This window comes from Nicotiana attenuata, unplaced genomic scaffold (assembly GCF_001879085.1).
Source record: "Nicotiana attenuata strain UT unplaced genomic scaffold, NIATTr2, whole genome shotgun sequence".
Classification (NCBI taxonomy): domain Eukaryota; kingdom Viridiplantae; phylum Streptophyta; class Magnoliopsida; order Solanales; family Solanaceae; genus Nicotiana; species Nicotiana attenuata.
The window spans coordinates 1-18,194 of NW_017677093.1; the positions used below are offsets into that span (position 1 = coordinate 1).

An 18,194-nucleotide genomic window follows, 5' to 3' on the forward strand; every position below is an offset into this window, starting at 1 on the left:
GGGGGCATCAGGATCGGCGCCCAAGCTTATTTTTTATATCAAGCATCCTTTCACGATCGAAATTGATGATTTTGATCCATTGTCGCCATTGGCTAAAGAGTTTTGCGCGTTTGTTGATAATGGGATGGATACGAGGCGAAGGTATCTTCACTTTCTTTAATCTTTCATGTTCTGATTTTATACTTGTCAATGAATGTAGTTCTGATTACTTTTTATTTTTTGTGATTTGAAGTGCCAAAAATATATATCCCGATGAAGTAAATAAGCTTGCGGAAGCTTTTACTTTTGGCTCGTGTAATGTGGCCACGAAGGATTGGTTCCACTCACTTACATATTGTGGTCGGCCTTTCATTGACACGGTATTTAATAAATTTATGCTCTAATGCCTTTTTTTGTTTGTTGCATATCTTTATTATTTGAGATCCCCATGGTGTATACATAGCCTTGTATAATCACGGTATAAGATTATAAGATTGTATAACCTTGTATAAATATGTATACCTCTGTATAATAGTGTATAAATTTCTATATTAAAAAAATCTGGTAGTGATGGTTGTTCTGTTTTATTTCTTGTTTCAGCACTTGGATGTCCTCTTTTATTATTTGAGGAAGAGGGGAAAATATGGGCCGAGTGTTGCCATGCGGTTTACTACAACCGACTTTGCCTTTGGTAACAAAATCAACTCCCTGTATAAAGATTTCAAAGTGAATCAAGATCCTTCAGTGATTCCTGAAGGGCATGAGATAGAAGAGTACATTAGAGGATATTATTGTGATGCAAATGTCCCGTGGCACACTGTTGACCACGTCTTATTCCCTATCTATGTGAAGCGCGGAAGAGCAAAATTGGGCCATTGGGTTTTGGGGGTGTTTACGTTCATAGATAGGTGCATCCACATCTATGATTCTAATCGTGGAGCTATTAATGATAGACTTGCTTTGGATGCTGCTTTGCCTTATACAGTTCTAATACCTTACTTCTTGAAGAGTTCTGATTTTTATGTCGAGAAGAAGGGAATTGATTGGAACAATGGTGCATATACTGATAAATCCCATTCTGATGCTTTGCAGATTAATCTGGTTAATAATGTTCCCCAACAGATCAAATAGTAGGTTAATCTCAATTGTTTTACTATTTTACTATTAGTTTACCTATTTGAATCTGATTTTTTCTTTTTAATTACAGTGATTGTGGTGCTTTTGCTGGCTTTGCTGAGTATTTCATCCTTGGTAAGGAAATTCGAAAAGATAATTTTGACATTGAGACACTTCGCACCAGGTGGGGATCTCTGTTGTGGGATTATGGAAGGAAAAAACAACAGTCCGGTGCAATTAGTGGTGATTCAAATCACAGGGAGACTTTTCAGGAAGAGAAAGAGGGGGCAACCGAGAAAGTAGTTCTGTTTTTTCCATTTTACTATAGTTTTTCTATGTATCAGGAGTTGTTGCCTAGTTTTGTCTAAGTATTATTCTGCTACTTATGAGATAACCTTAAAGGATATTATAGATGTTTTTATTTTTGTGTAATTTGTGGTAGTCATTACACTTTGTGGCTGTGAATGAATTACATTTTAATGAATATTTCAGTTGCTTTTGTCCTTTAACAAAGTATGTATTTTCATTATGGTTGCAGTTTTGTTAATGTAGCAGGGTTTATACATATATATACAATAATATACATAGTTATACTAATTTATACAAACTTATACTCTCATTTATACATCTTTATACATATAATACCATTGATTGTTAGCAGTTCTACTTTGTATTTCTATAATCTATCAATATATTTAGTACCATTAAAAACAGTAAGACACTATTATTGGATAATCAAAACATGTATAATGAAACATGTTAATTGCTTGTGAAACTTAACTACTCAACATTTGTAACTCTATTGTTTGTGAAACTTAACTACTCAACATGACAACAAATGTAATAGGAAGTGTTATGTTTTCAACTATTTATTTTGGTCGATTCCTACATGTTTTTCTATTGTGACCACCTTGTCCACACACAGAACATGAAAACGCCTTCTTAGACTCTTTCTCTGAAGCAGGTTTGAGTCTTTCCTTTCTTGGCCTTCCTATATTCCTTCTCCCTTTAGGTGGTAGGACCACATCTTCCATCACCTCTGTTGGGATTACCCATAAACTCTCATGTGGCATCGGATTCACTGGAAATTCATAAGTTCTAAGGAGTTTATCCTTCTTGTAGTAAAAAGAGCAATACTGGCCAGGTTTCAGCTGCTGGTTCTTCAAAACCGCCCAAGCATGCGGACATGGAAGTTCATCCATTTGAAATTTTCCGCAACTGCATGTCCCCTCTTCAAGGCACACTATGTCTCGCCTTACCCCTTCAAACACAGTATATAATTGCTCCGTAGCAGGCCTCACCTGCAAAAGTTTTTTTTTTAAAAAAGTTAAAGAACATTATACATTATTATACAGAGTTATACATCCTTATACAAGCAGTAAAATGCAAGTCAGCAGTGCCAAGCATCATTATATTTGATTCATTTACTGTCATTTGCTCCGAGGCAATCAGATTTTCCCGAAGGAGTTTGTCGTACTTTTCGCCAAGATCTGTAGATGTCTCCATTGCACTTTTTCTGTTTTTGTCGTTCCACTGTTGTAGCAAATTTGTCATGTGCTCCAGCAATCGCATTACTGGTAACTCTCTAGCATCCTCGTTTGCTGCATTAATTGACTCTGCAATATTGGAAGTCATTACCATCGACCTTTTCACTTTGGAATATGCCCTAGACCACCTTTCGTAGCCAATTTCGAATAAGTAAGGCTGCACTCTCGGATCAATTTTGCACATCTCTGTCATATGGTACTCAAACTTCTCTATCGTGTAAGCTCTAGCCAAAGCAAAGAAGATATCCTTCAATTGTTTGTGATGTTTCTTGAATGTGCGCTTTACATTCTGCCACAAGTGAAACATGCAAATACAATGTGGTACTTCTGGGTACACAACTTTTGTGGCATTGAAGATGCTTTCATTTCTATCTGAAACTATACACATCCTTTCCCTAACTCCAAAAGTACCCTTTATCTGGACAAAGAACCACTCCTAAGATTTGTTATTCTCTGAATCTACAATTGCATATGCAAGTGGAAGGATTTTTCCTGTTTATACAAAATAGATATTAGGATTCAGACAATTATACAAATCTTACACACAATTATACAATTTTATACCAACTGCAAATTTTATAAAAACAGCAGCTGTGAAATCCTATACACTTTTATACATGAAACTACAATATTATACAAACTGCAGAAACAAGGTAGATGCAGTCAACTCACCAGCTCCATCCTGTGTGCAAGCAGTCAATATGGTACCCTTATATGCTGCTTTAAAGAAACTTCTGTCAACAACCATTATCGGTCTGCAATGCTCCCAGCCCTTGATAGATGCATATAGCGAAACATATGCATAAAGAAAGCATCCATCTTCTGATTTGTGTAACTTTGTAACCGTTCCTGGATTTGTTTGCTCCAACATATAAAAATACTTTGGCAACTCCTTATATGAATCACTCGGACTCCCTCTTATCATTGCCATTGCTATCTCTTTAGCTCTCCATGCTTTCATGTAGCTTACCTCAATTCCGTGTTGCTTTTGTATGTCCTCTATTATATCATTTGCGGTGTAAACTTTTTTTGGATTAACATACTTGTCCTTGACTATACTAGCAATTACACCCGAAGTAGCTTGACGTTGTGTTAAGTATCTTTCACCATAGCCGCATGTGTGATTATTATTGTAACTTCTCACTTTGAATATGTTTTCCTTGAAAACGGCAGAAGATTTGAAACTCCAAGCACAATTTTCATCCATACACATAAGGTGATACCTAGGATTAAAGATCATTCAACTTCTAAATACACTTGTATACAAAAACATAACTACATATATACTAATTTTAATACCTAGATACAAATATATACTACTTCATACATATTTATACATATATATAACAGAATATACAATTATTTACATACCTTGTTGCGCTTGATCTCTTCACCTTGAATTGGAACCTTTCACGTACAGCCAAGTTCTTCATCACACTGACAACTGTCTCTTTATCCTTATAAATTTGATCTTCCTCAACAAATTCGTTCAATATATCATCTATTATACCCGTGTTTTCACTAAATTTCGTGTTTTCAATAAATTTAATATCAATAATCTCAGTGCTATCAATTGTTGATACATCTCTAGAATCTGAACTTGTACCAACCAAACAGCTGGAACTTGTAGCAACTACACAACTAGAACTTGTAGGAACCAAACGATTTTCATATATCTCTTTCACTGTCACAAACAAAGGATATTCAGTGAAATTCAAGTTTTTCTACTTTAATTCGATATACACCTTCACACCTGTATCGTTGTAAATCAGGATCGGTGGCAAACCAACATTTGGGAGAAAGTTAATCTCTATTATGTTTAACTCACTGTCGATCCTAATCTGTAGGGGTGTTCAAAACCGATCCGAAATCGAAAACCGAACCGAACCGAAGCTTAGCTTACTGGTAACGGCTTAACGGCTTAACGGACGGGGAACGAATTGAAATTTTTTTATTAACGGCTTATCGGTTTGGGGGCGAATTATTCAATAATGAGTCCAGTAATGGAATATAGAATTGATCAAATTTTGCTAAATAGGAGTATAGGAATATATTCAATTTAACTGGAAGAAGAAGTAGAATAAAAAGTTTCTGATTTATTACAACACTAACAAAGATAGAAGAAATTGATTCATTATCTATTACTTCCGGAGCAAAATGACATACATAAATTGCTTATATTTTATGAACATTAATTAGATGAAATAACAGATCCGTCCCCGAGAAATTAATGAGACTAGACCTGGCTTCTCTTGTAGAATTAGTGCAATACAATTTCTGCGATTGAGGGAAAGTTGGGAAAGCTAAAGAAAAAAGGAACACACGTTTCACAAACCTTAATGATTTCAAGAGGAAGCTGTTGTCGAAGAGAAGCACAAAGAGCAGCCATTTCTTGTCTTCTTTATTAAACCGAAGTCATGTCAAGTCCTAATTTTTTTGCTTATTTTCCTTCTTCTGGTAGTACTGCTGGATTCCTAGAATCATTGATAATTTTGCTAGGCCGATAAACCGCCCGATAACCGCCCGATAAGAGCTAAACCGATACCAATCCGCCCGATACCTTATCGGGCGGCTAGCGGATTAATACATTTAAAAGCCGATAACTGATAAGCCAAACCGTTAAGAGTAAATAACCGCCCAATCCGCCCGATAAGAAGCCCTACTAATCTGTTCCGAAATAGCTGCAACTAAATTGTTGTAGGTGAATGTCGACTCGATTATTACACAATCGCTGACGAAATTGATAAACTTGTTTTCTTCCCATTCACCACTATGAAGAACGTAAACTGGAAAAATCTCCATCGAACAAAAAATGGAAATCAAAATTGAAGCAAAAACTTAAATTGCGCTGATTTGCAGCAAACAAATTTTACTTTTCGTATTTAATTTGTTGTTAATTCGAGATGAAGAAGAAATTCTAGGGTTTTTGGAGCTGCATACACGGGAAGATCTCGTTTTTGAAGTATTTGGGGAAGAAGATTGGAAAGAATCTGAGAAAATGCAGAAAATCCCGCTTTTTACTCCCAAAAAAACGGAATTAACGCTCCTTTTTCAGATATGGGCCTATAATTTTTGGACTACTCAATTATAAATTGAAATATGAGCTATAAAGCTGAAAAGAGGCAGCCCAATTGTTTTAATATGAAATTTTTCCGAAAAAAAACTCAAACCACACGTCATTATTAGAGGTAAATATAATTCCACCATAACAACTACTCCTATGTCATTGGAATTGTTTCTTTAATTAGATTTTGATCGATCTTTATCATCAATTTTGCATCAATCTTAACATCCAACTGGGCTTTCTCCACCAAATCAAATTGGACTGATCAGTGACAGTTAGGGATGGCAATGAGACGGTGCGGGTACAAGGCGGTGCAAGTTTGAGACTATGCGGGACAGGGCGGGTTTGTACATGTGCAGGTGGGACGCGGGGCGGGGTGGGTTGATTTTGCTTAAAAGAAATTCTTGCGGGTTGCGGGCGGGTGCGGGTCAATTTTTCCTACTGTACATTTGGTTACTCGCATGAATCTTTTCTTCGGGCTTTTCAACCGGTTGCTTATACGATTTTCTTTTTAAATTTTTACTTGGATCATTATATTGTGTTGTCATTAATTTCTAAATATTTTTATCTTTTTTTTCTTGCTTCAATCTGAATACCTTTGATTATTATATAAATCCGAAATATTCGAAAATGACATTAAACAGTAGAGGAACTTCACTATTCCTATATATTAACTACTTTGACTTTTCTAGAATATTTGACCCTCTCAAAAAAAAAAATTGTTTTCCTCTATTCTCCATACCGTGAGACTTGAGAGTGCTCTTTGTCAATCATAAAAATGCATCTTTGAAGCTTTTCATGTTATGGAGGAGATCTACATATACTGCTGTTGAAAAATCCAGTTATGTTACTCAGTTTTGCATTTATTTAGTTATGGGCATAAATTCCTTTTCCTTACTCTACTGGGAGTTTCATTTAATTTGTTGTTTGTGGCTTGAATTATTTCCTTGTAAATTTAGGAAACCCATAATCCCTATAGGTTTAGAAAAACCCATTGTCTTAATAGATTTGGGAAAGGAAAACCTATAGTCCTTGTCAAATTGGAAAACCTTTCTCTGATATGTTTGGGACCTTTTGGAATCTATATATAGGGGTTGTACTAGGGGATTCTAGAGATTGTACTGTGCTTTTCTTCTCATTCATAGTGAAAACTCTCTCTGCTTTTGCCCCGAGGATTAGGCTTAGCTGAACCTCGTCAAATCTTTTATTGATTTTTCTTCTCTATTTGCTTTGTGTGTGATTGTGTGCTAGTTAACGCACGATATTTCGCAATAATTGGTATCAAATTGGGAAACCTTTCTCTTATATATTTGGGACCTTTTGGGATCTATATATAGGGGTTGTAGTTGGGGATTCTAGAGATTGTACTGTATTTTTCTTCTCATTCATAGTGGAAAACTCTCTCTGCTTTAGCCCCGAGGATTAGGCTTAGCCGAACCTCGTTAAATCTTGTGTTGATTTTTCTTCTCTATTTGCTTTGTGTGTGATTGTGTGCTAGTTAACCCACGATATTTCGCAACAATTTGTATCAGAGCATGGTTCGGGTTTCTACATATAATCTAGGGTTAAGATGTCTTCATCATCTTCAACAAAGTACGAAGTAGAGAAATTTGACGGGGGTTCTAGTTTTAGTCTATGGAAGATTAAGATGAAATCGTCCTTGGTGTTACAAGGGTTATGGAAGGCAATTGATGAGTATTTTCCTGAAGAGATGAAAGAGACAGAGAAAGCAGACTTGAAGGAGAGGGCTTTGAGTGTGATCTTCATGAGCGTTACTATAACGACCCGACTTGTCGTTTTAAGAATTTACGCCCCATTCACCGACTTAAGGTCCCAAGCAACTTTGTAATATGTATTATGACTTGCGTGTACGATCGAGTTTGGTTTTCGGAAGATTCGGAATTTAATTGAAAGAACGACTCTAATTTTTTAAGTTTAAATGAAAAGAGTTGATCGAAGTTTGACTTTTGAGCAAACGACTCCGGAATAGAATTTTGATGATTCCAATAGCTTAGTATGGTCTTTTGGAACTTGGGCGTATGGTCAAATTTGGATTTGAAAGTCCATAGGACAATTCGACGCATTTTTGCGAAAGTTGGAAAATATAAGATTTTTGGAAAGTTTGACCGGGAAGTTGACTTTTTAATATCGGGATCGAAATCCGATTTTGGAAATTGGAACATCTTTATTATGTCATTTATGACTTGTGTGAAAAATTTGAAGTCATTCCGGATTGATTTGATATGTTTTGACGCAAATTATAGAATTTGGTAATTCATAAACTCATAATTCGATTCGAGGTGCGATTCTTAGTTTGGATGTTGTTTGATGTGATTTGAGGCTTCGAGCATGTCCGTATTATGTTACAGGACTTATTAGTATATATGGACAAGGTCTCGAGTGGCTCGGATGAGTTTCGGATGGGGTTCGGATCGTTTGGCGCCTTGTTGAAGATGCTGGAATTTCGCTGGGCAGAAGCTGTTTTTGGACAGCGCAGAGCTGACTTTGAGAGTTTGTATCTCGCAATCTATAAGGAACTTGGAGGTGATTCGAAAATAAAAGTTGTAGACCTTTGTGTCTAGTTTTCAGAAATTTAAACCGTTTGTCATTTTGAATTGTGTACAAAAAGTTATGGTTAATACAATACAAGCTGTCTGGAAAGAGTTTTGAAATCGCCAGAAATTTCTGTTTCGCGGGGCTGACTTTGAAAGCTTATATCTCGAAATCTGTAAGGAATCTGGAAATTATCGAAACATGAAAGTTGTAGTCCTTCGATTCTAATTTTCAGAAAGTAAATCCATTTATAATTTGAACATTTGTACAGAAAGTTATGATCGATTTACCGAAAGCTGGTAATGCTGTTTTTTCTGGGACAGAAGCTAAATTGCATGTGTAAAATACGATTTATAATTCTCCAATGACAAATGCAACTTGCCTGGACATATTCTTAACTACTCATTTTTGAGTTTTGAGTCTCGGATTTGGGCGATTCCAAAGGCATTATTCACGACTTCGACTTGGCTAAGTGTTCTATATCCGAAAATGATTATATTTCATAAATCCTTGTCCATATTCATCAATTATTTTGGACTTAGGTGTAAGAAATTGGGATTTTTGTATAATCTTCCAAAAACAAAAATTTTAGATTTGAAAGCCAATCCGATGTCGGAATTCGATAATTTTTGTATGGTTGAACTCGTATCGAAATGGGTGTTCGGATTTTGTAAAAATCTCGTCGGGTTCCGAGAGGCGTGCCCCGCATTGACTTTTGCTTGACTTTTTTAATGTGAAATTTTAAGTCAAAGTTTTATTATCCGGAATTGTTTCCGATGAATTTTGATGAAGTTATAAAATTAATTTGGATAGATTTGAGCTGTCCGGAGATCAATTCAAGCGAGAAGGATATTTTGGATTATTGGCCTAACTTAAAAAAAAGGTAAGTATCTTGCCTAACCTTGTGTGGCAAATTTTCCCTTAGGCATTGAGTCTTATGTGAAAATTTTGTGATTGAAAACCATGTACGCGAGGTGACGAGTACGTACTTGATTTATATGTGCAAATTATATCGGTTAAAATTTGTAGACACTTTATATATTAAATTGGTAAATTATTGGAACTTAGTAAATCTGTTATTTGTCATGCATTATTCCTTGTTTGCCGAGGGTGTTTTTATATGATAATTTGGTATGATTGCCATTTTGATTTTTATGCTCAATCCCGTTTTGGTTGGGTTGACATTTCTTGGAAATAATCCAATTATTTCCATCTGCAAATAATTAATTAAATAAGATTAAATTGAGGCATTAGTATATTTATCAAAATTTTGGATTAAAGAAAGTGTTGTCCTATGCTGAGTTACTTTTTCATCCTTGTTGTTGTTTTTGAGATTTTATATATTGTGTTGAGCCGCGGGCTATCTATTGTGAAATTAATTATCTTTGTTGTACCTTTGGAAAGGTTGTGGCCTACGGGAAATTTGTAAATACGGGTTGATGATGCTGTGTTGTTGTGATAGGACTCTGTGTGAATTAGTGTGTGATTTGGGTTACTGCTATGCGGCATATAAGGGTGGCATTCCATTGTTGACATTATGTGGGCATAAGGGTGGCATTTCACTATTGTTATGTGTGTTGGAATATTATTTGGGCGGAGTGATAAGGGAGGCTATTATAGGAGCGATAAGGGTGGCTATAGGAGCGATAATGGTGGCTATTGATATTGTCTGGGCGGAGGGATAAGGGAGGCTATTATAGGAGTGATAAGGGTGGCTATAGGAGAGATAACAGTGGCTATTGTCAGGGATGATATGTGATGATGTGGGTTATTGTGTTGGTAATCGTTATGTGATGATGTGAGGATATTGTACTTGTGATTTTTTGTGATGTTGTGATTCTTTTATATATTGTGCAACTCATTTTGTTAATTCAGTAAATTTAATAAAGTCTGATTCATGTTGGAATTGTGAGCCTGTGGCTATTGCCGGGCGATTTATATTATTGGCACGTGAGCCGCGTGCAAATGTGATATGAAATATGTGCACGAGGTGCCAGAGAAAAATAATTATTTAATATTGGCACGTGAGTTGTCCGTGTGGTTATGAATTAAATATGGGCACGAGATGCCGGAGAAAATATGATAATTTTATTATTGGCAAGTGAGTTGTCCGTGCGGTTGTGATAGAAATATAGGCATGAGGTGCCGTAAAAATATGAAGGTGCGTTGAGACCCGTGTTACGAAAAATATGAAAGTGGGCTGAGACCCGTATTTTATGATTATGAAATGAGGTGTCACAAAAAGACTTTTATTTGAAAGAATTATATTCGAAAGATATTTATTTGAAAGAATTTTATTTGGCAGATGTTTATTTGGAGGAGGAATATTCGAAAGATATTTATTTGAAAGAATTTTATTTGGAAGATGTTTATTTGGAGGAGGTATATTCGAAATATATTTATTGGAAAGGATTATATTCTAAAGATTATCATTTGAAAAAGTTATGGGTGAAAGATTTATATTTGAAGGACTTGGTTAATTGGTTGTACCTATATTCATTATTTATTGAGCAATATTTTCTTGTTGCCTTGCTGTTTATATCACTGGTTGATTTTTGTCGCCATCACTGCTAGTTGTTTTCTAGTACTATTGTATACTGCTATATTGCACATATTTGACTAATGAGTGTCTTGACTATACCTCGTCACTACTCCACTGAGGTTAGTCTTGATACTTACTAGGTACCGACTATGGTGTACTCATACTACACTTCTGCATATTTTCATGCAGAGACAAGTATTAAAGATATCGGACTCGTACAGAGTTAGAGTGTGATCGCAAGGATTCAAGGTAGAGCTGTTTGGTCATGGCAGTCCTTTGGAGTCTTTCCATTTAATCGTACTGTCAATTATTGTTCGAACAGTATTATATATTCGATTTCCTTGAGATCGTTTCATGTATTCAGTTAGAGTTCATGATGCAGTATTATCAGTCTTGGAAAGGTGTTATAATTATTTCCGCTGTTGGTTTAAAAAAAAGGTTTGAATTGTTATTATGATCGGCTTACTTAGTCTTAGAGACTAAGTGCCATCACGGCGCTTGTGGTGGGATTTTGGGTCGTGACAGTTACAAATAGCGTTCTTCGGAAAATTGCTGAAGAAATTTCAGCAGCAACGACATGGAAGAAACTGGAAGATCTGTATTGTAAGAAATCGCTAACAAACCGCCTCTGCCTGAAAAAGAGGTTATACAATCTCCATATGAATGAAGGTACACCTGTTAAAACTCACATTGATGAGTTTAATTCAATTATAATGGACCTGAAGAATGTGGATATCAAAATTGAGAGTGAGGATCAGGCCTTGATTGTGTTATATTCTTTACCACCGTCTTATGATACTTTTACCGATACACTACTATATGGGAAAGACATCATTTCACTAGAAGATGTTAGTAATGCACTAAAATCTAAAGAGTTTAAAAGAGCTTTCCAGACAGCAGAATTGAGGGCGAGGGTCTTGTGATTAGAGGAAGAACACAACAAAAGAACTTTAACAGGAAAAAAATCAACTGCCAGATCAAAGTCTAGAGCAAGGAAGCAACATTGTTATGAGTGCGGGGAGCAAGGTCACTACAAGAGAGATTGTCCTAAGCTGAAGGAGAAAAGAGGAAAGTAGAAAATAAATAATTTGGCAAATATTGTTGACACTGGCAATAATTCTGATGATAGTGATTATGTAGGAAAAGTTTGTGCTGTGAGTTCTAGTCATGGGCAGAATTCTTGGGTTCTTGATTCTGGTGCTAATTTCTACATGTGTCCACAAAAGAACTGTTTTGCAACTTACAAAAAAATGAGTGGGACTGTCTACATGGGAGATGATAATCTATTACTAGTATAGGGGGTTGGTAACATCAAATTGAGAATGTTCGACAGAATTATCGAAAACATTGAGTGTTGGCATGTTCCTCGGATAAAGAGAAATTGGATTTCTCTATCGACTTTGGATGATCAAGGGTATAAATTTCACTCCGAGAATGGAATACTTAAAGTGTGTAAAGGCTCCATGGTACTTATGAAGGTTAAACTGCATTCTAAATTGTATCATCTTCAGGCCAGTGTGGTTGAAGTGGAAGCCGCTATAGCTTCTAAAAAATTAATCTGAATCAGTCTCAATTGTGGCACTTGCGACTTGGCCATATGAGTGATAATGGATTGTCTTTGTTGAGTAAGCAGAATTTGCTGAATGGGTACAAAAATCAAGTTTTGAATTTTTGTGAGCATTGTGTATTTGTTAAACAGACAAGGGTAAAGTTCAGCAAGAAGGCCGAGCACAAGACCAAAGACAAGTTAGATTATATACACTCTGACTTGTGGGGTCTAAACAGAGTTCCCTCCAAGAGTGGTGTTAGGTATTTTATGACTTTGATAGATGATTACTCAAGGATGGCGTGGGTGTATTTTTTGAAAACAAAAGATGAGGTATTTCCGATATTTGTTAATGGAAGACGATGGTTGAGAGGCAGACAGAAAGAAAAGTTAAGAGTCTTCGAACTGACAATGGGTTGGAATTTTGTAATTTTGAGTTCGATAATTTTTGCAGCAGAGAGGGCATAGTGAGACACCTCACGTGTGTCGGAACACCACAACAAAATGGTGTTGCAGAGCGTATGAATAGAACGCTTTGTGATAGGGCACGAAGCATGCTTTTACACTCATATGTTAGAAAAGATTTTTGGACTCAAGCAATCAATACAGCTTGTTATTTGGTCAACAGATCTCCATCCACAGCTATTGAGTTCAAAACTCTTTTTGAGGTATGGTCCGGTTCACCTGCTGATTATTCAAATTTAAGAATATTTGATTGTCCTATTATGCTCATGCGAGGGATGAAAAACTTGAGCCGAGGGCCAAGAAGTGCATATTTGTATGCAACTAGAGTGAAAGGTTATAGCCAAGTATATACTCATATAGAGAAGCTCTTCCGAGTATATAACCAAATCATGGATTAGTGCTATGGCTAAAGAGATTGAGTCTCTTAACAAGTTTAGGTGTTGCCTAGACTTGTTTGATGTGTGCGGTTATGGATAGAGCCCTTGCGAGGGCTGAGGGCAAGGTAGAGAGATGTTGTTCGTGTTGATGAAGAGAATTCACGCCAAGGGGAAGATTTGTTATTTGTGGCTTGAATTATTTCCTTGTATTTTTAGGAAACCCATAATCCCTATAGGTTTAGGAAAACTCATTGTCCTAATAGATTTGGGAAAGGAAAACCTATAGTCCTTGTCAAATTGGGAAACCTTTCTCTTATATGTTTGGGACCTTTTGGGATCTATATATAAGGGGTTGTAGTTGGGGATTCTAGAGATTGCACAATGCTTTTCTTCTCATTCATTGTGAAAAACTCTCTCTGCTTTCGCCCCGAGGATTAGGCTTAGCCGAACCTCGTTAAATCTTGTGTTAATTTTTCTTCTCTATTTGCTTTGTGTATGATTTTGTGCTAGTTAACCCACGATATTTCGCAACATAATTCTTTTTTCTATCAATGTTTTATATTGGTCTTGTGGTATAAGTAATTGTTTCCATTATATAAAGTCAGTTTTGATTTAACAATAGTGTGAATATCACAATTTCTATTTCTTGTTTTCTAATATCACGTTATCGGACAAGAATGGGCCTCGAGAAAATATGAAGATGCTCTAACTAATGTAATGGAAGTTTATAAAAAAAAACAATTTGAAGAAATAATACTGGAAAACTAAGTGGGGCGGGGCGGGTGGACACGGGTGTTTAGCGTGGGGCGGAGGAATGCGGGTAGAAATGCTATGCGAGATGGGTTGAAATTTTGCGTGTTAAAGCAGAACCCGCCCCCACCCCACCCCATTTGACATCCCTATGACTGTGGATCAATTAAGAAAGCTTAGAATAGATTGTCCCAAAACCCATTTATCTGCTCCAACTTTGTATTGGGCCAGATCGAAGATAGTTTCGGTCCAAGATAACCTTTTTTACGAGCTAATCATGGTCTAGGGCCACCAAGATGACATGTAACTAAAACTTTGGATGTTTGGTCCAAACATAAAGAAAAAGCTAATTTTTTATCTTTGTCCCGGACTAACAATTCTTCTCTTATACTTTCGAGTTCGTCTATTACTTATCACTTGTAGACAAGCAACAAACAAAACTAGCATCCACATTTAAAGGGCATAAACTACTTAAACATGAATGTATATTTCTGTTAAAATGGTGATGTATTGCCACAGTTCTATGCTAAGAACTAAGAAGTACAATCGCTTATGTTTATAATTGATTTGCAATTCACTACTATATCAGATTCATAGTAAAACGCTTTTGACACTCCTTGAAAGATTTTTTTTTTTTTTTTATGTTTCAATCATAAAAGTACTTAACCAAACTACTTTTTATCTTTCCCTTAAACATCTCAATCAATTTACATTTCATTAAATAGAGCAGTAAGGATGAATTAAGAAAAATAACTTTATGTTTTTTTTTCTGAAACGTCTTATTATTTGAAAAAAAAATTAATTTGTCAAAACGATTATCTTTTGGGATCAAAAGGAGTAAGAATGTGATTAATTAGAAAATGTGATACTTATTTGATATGGTGGATCAAACTTCAACCAAGCTGGAAAGGAAGGCTTAGTATAGGTGCTCGACCATAGATTCAGAAAGTAAATAACAAATTCTTACTCCTCTAGGTACAACAATTTCATGTGTTTTTGCTTAATCTTCTTCTTTCTTTTAATATAAAAAAATCAAATCCATTTGCTCACTTTGATGAGAAATCAAACACAAAAATCCATGACCAATCCTTTGGAGTTTTCAGTAAATGTCGAGAATTTCAAGAATGGATCTATTGCAGAGGGGACAATACCCTCGATTTAACCAAAGCTCTCTTGAACACACCCTACAATATGTGTGTCCACATGGTATGAACGCTGCTCCTTTTTTCCTTCCCATGCACACGCAGCACATCTTATCATTTCCCACTCCTTCTTTGACCTCTTCCTTTGCATCGCAGCCGTCCGTTTCCTCTAATAATCTCATCAACGACATCCTAAATGGTGTTTCTTGTCCAGTTCCCGGCCCATTGATATTGGGTCTCAACGGGCTTGTATTTGGTCCTGGGCCTGATATTTGACTTGGGCTTGAATCTTGGGCCGATCTCAAGTTACGCTCCGCCGCTAACGCCGCCGCCAAGTTCATCCCTGTACCCGCCGGAATATGAGCTAAACATACCAAAGCTGACTCTATATCCGGCGGTGCTTCACGACCCACTTCCGCCGCCTCCGGTGGTGCTTGTTGAGATTCTTCGTCGTCGTCATCATCATCAACCACACTTAACGAAGCTGGTCTGAGACACAAGGTGGACCCACAACATGCAATGGGTCCGGAGAATCCTAACCGTTCAGTTAGACTCTTTCGTCGTCTCACGACACGATCACTGCCGTCCATTCTCTCTCTAAGCAACTCAGCCATTGTTCTTGCTTCCAATATCCCTCTCTTTCTCCTTTCCTGCGATCCAAAACCCAAGATTTCACCTGTTTCACTCATTTCTCAAGAAAACAAAAACACCTCAAAATGAAAGAAAACACGTAAACTTAATTATGCACTTTCACTAGGCAAAATAAAAAAGCTAAGTAGTGTGCATGAACACACAAGGACAACACGGACATATATATATAATATACATGTATAAGCAGAGGCGTATTTTGAGGCAGGTTTTATGAGTCCAAAATATAATAAGCTCACATTTATTCTGAATTCATGTGTACAAATATAAAGGAAAAATAAAGGGTTGAAAAGAACAACGTACCAATTAAGATCAAAGGTAGAATAAATGAGAGGTAGAATTAAAATAGGACTGAAATCACGTGAGCAACATCAAGAATAATGAATTCTGAAAGCAATAAGGGCGCCACCACATGAACCTGCAGGCCAGCACCACCTTTCTGATCAGTACTTTCACAAGGGATGAAAGTGACTAAACAAGAACCAGCACCACTGAATAAATGTATAAAAAATAAAAAAAAGTGTGGGAATTAAGTCAATGAAATGTGGTTAACTTGTGATCCCATTGAGAGCTGCTTCTTAGTGGAGAATGAAATAGAATGGAGTAATATATACTAGTATTGTAGTTTAAAAATATAGATGTACACTGGTTTTATTCTTCTTCTGCTAATGAAGCTTTGAAGAAACAAACAAATGAAATGACAATTTGGAAGGAGAAGAAGACGAAGGAAGAAGAAAAAGGAATCATTGGGAGTGGTGGGGCTTAATATTGTAGATTAGACTTTGGAGTTTCTTGGTGGTTTAGATTAGATTAAAAATTAGTGTGTGTTTTTATATAGTTTTGGTGTGGTCGCCGGCCAAAGCAAACAAAGAATAAGGGCTATTGAATAGGGTGTCGTTCCATGTGCAATAATATAATCTCTATTCTCTAATTTAACCACACATATGACACATAGCAGAAGTACTTGCACTAATCAAATGGATATATAGGAAATTCCTAAAATGTTATTGTAATAAAGTACGTAGAAATTTATCCATAAAATTTTGTACTTAATGCTCTTTGCTTTATTTTTAATGGGTACTTATATACTACTACTAGTACTTTGCATTTTCCGTGACATATATTCTCTATTTTTAGGGTTAGGGTTGTTTAACCACACATATGACAGATAGCAGAAGTCTCACCTATGAAATGGAAATAGGAAAATCCTAGAACATTTTTCTAATAACATACGTTAAATTTATCCATAATTTTGTAGTTAATGTTTCAGTGGCGTAGCCACATAGAGTGAAATGTGTTCTGTGGCGTATTACTGAGTATATGAAATATTATATTACGTATGCAGGTCAAAAATAATTTTTATAAATATATATTAAATCTAAAATACGCTTTGCAAAATTTTCGGTTTCGTCACTGAACGCTCTCTGCTTAGTTTGTAATGAGTACTAGTACTTTGATTCCATGACATATTGTTGGTCAATCTGACAAACCTAATACGAATTAGGTGTTAATTTCAGATTATTAAAATATTCTGTGAGAATAATTGAAGTTCTTAGTTGATCCGCACTACAAACCTAATCCGAATTGAATATAGAGGAATAAATAAATAAGTATTGTGTGGTAACATCTCATTGCTGCTATTGAGGTTAATTGCTCTTTGGCGGTCAATTATAATTGGTTTCCCTATATTGTATCAATTTTACTTGGCTTGACAGCCATAAAATATAATAATATCATCATTCTCTTAATTTCTTTGTGATGGTTAATAAACAATAACCAAGTCATAATTTCATTTCAGAGCAAAAAAAAACTCAATCCACTCGATAAAAATCATACTCCTAGTTATGACTTTGTTATATAAAGCTATGGCAATCCTTTAATAGTCTATGGTTTTAAGTCCTAGTCAAAATAGTTATTTAAGGCCTAGCTATTGGGTAATATAGCTGGAATTGGTGTTGTTATCGTTGACAACTGGAGAAAGTGTTACTCCCTCCGGTCCAAAATAAGTAATTTTTTGGCATTTTTCTTGTGGTCCAAAATAAGTGATTTTTTCAGATTTCAAGAATGAATTAATTATTTTTTTCCTACATTGTCCTTGGAGTAAATAGTGTTGGAATATGTGTTAGGAGTGTTTATGTGAGATAGTAAAGGTTAATATGGTCAATTTAATTGGTAATTAATGCTAAAAGGTGGATTTCTTAATATGTGTGAAAACATTCAAAAAATCACTTATTTTGGCCCGGAGGGAGTAACTTTTTTGGCCTAGCGCCTAGTGTTTCTTTAGTGAACCCTAAAATATATGAGATACTGGAAATCAAGGGACCAAAAAAAAAACAGAAAAAAGGGAAAGAGAAAACTAAATCAAGCTGTGTTTGTTCAATGGTAATTAGCCTAAATAGAGAATGAAGTGTTATAAGCTGTACACCATTAAGTGCGGGCCTCAAATTTCACTAAGGACATTTTTT

General features: G+C 35.8%; 2 protein-coding genes across 6 annotated transcripts; both read right to left on the minus strand.

Annotated features, from left to right (window-relative positions):
- Window positions 1–1,964: 1,964 nt before the first annotated feature.
- LOC109221309 lies at window positions 1,965–3,030 on the minus strand. Its single transcript, XM_019385779.1, has 2 exons — window positions 2,449–3,030; window positions 1,965–2,396 (listed from the first exon to the last, which is right to left on the minus strand). The coding sequence occupies exons 1-2, from the start codon at window positions 3,028–3,030 to the stop codon at window positions 1,965–1,967; spliced, it is 1,014 nt and encodes a 337-aa protein (XP_019241324.1).
- An 11,758-nt stretch (window positions 3,031–14,788) lies between these two features.
- Window positions 14,789–16,556, minus strand: LOC109221310. 5 transcript variants are annotated; one of them, XM_019385784.1, is made up of 3 exons: window positions 16,374–16,552; window positions 16,033–16,147; window positions 14,789–15,731 (listed from the first exon to the last, which is right to left on the minus strand). In XM_019385784.1, the coding sequence occupies exon 3, from the start codon at window positions 15,693–15,695 to the stop codon at window positions 15,039–15,041; it is 657 nt and encodes a 218-aa protein (XP_019241329.1). In that variant the 5' UTR covers window positions 15,696–15,731; window positions 16,033–16,147; window positions 16,374–16,552; the 3' UTR covers window positions 14,789–15,038. The 5 variants fall into 5 exon arrangements, with proteins under 5 accessions (XP_019241329.1, XP_019241328.1, XP_019241327.1 ...); XM_019385783.1 differs by having other exon boundaries at window positions 16,283–16,552; XM_019385782.1 differs by having other exon boundaries at window positions 14,789–15,757; window positions 16,033–16,556.
- Window positions 16,557–18,194: the final 1,638 nt, after the last annotated feature.

Coding starts and splice junctions, on each gene's coding strand:
- LOC109221310 (XM_019385780.1), bottom strand. CDS start 15,770: ATGAGTGAAACAGGTGAAATCTTGGGTTTTGGATCGCAGGAAAGGAGA.
- LOC109221309 (XM_019385779.1), bottom strand. CDS start 3,030: ATGTGTATAGTTTCAGATAGAAATGAAAGCATCTTCAATGCCACAAAA. Junction 2,397..2,448: donor GTATAAGGATGTATAACTCT/GTATAATAATGT, acceptor AAACTTTTGCAG/GTGAGGCCTGCTACGGAGCA.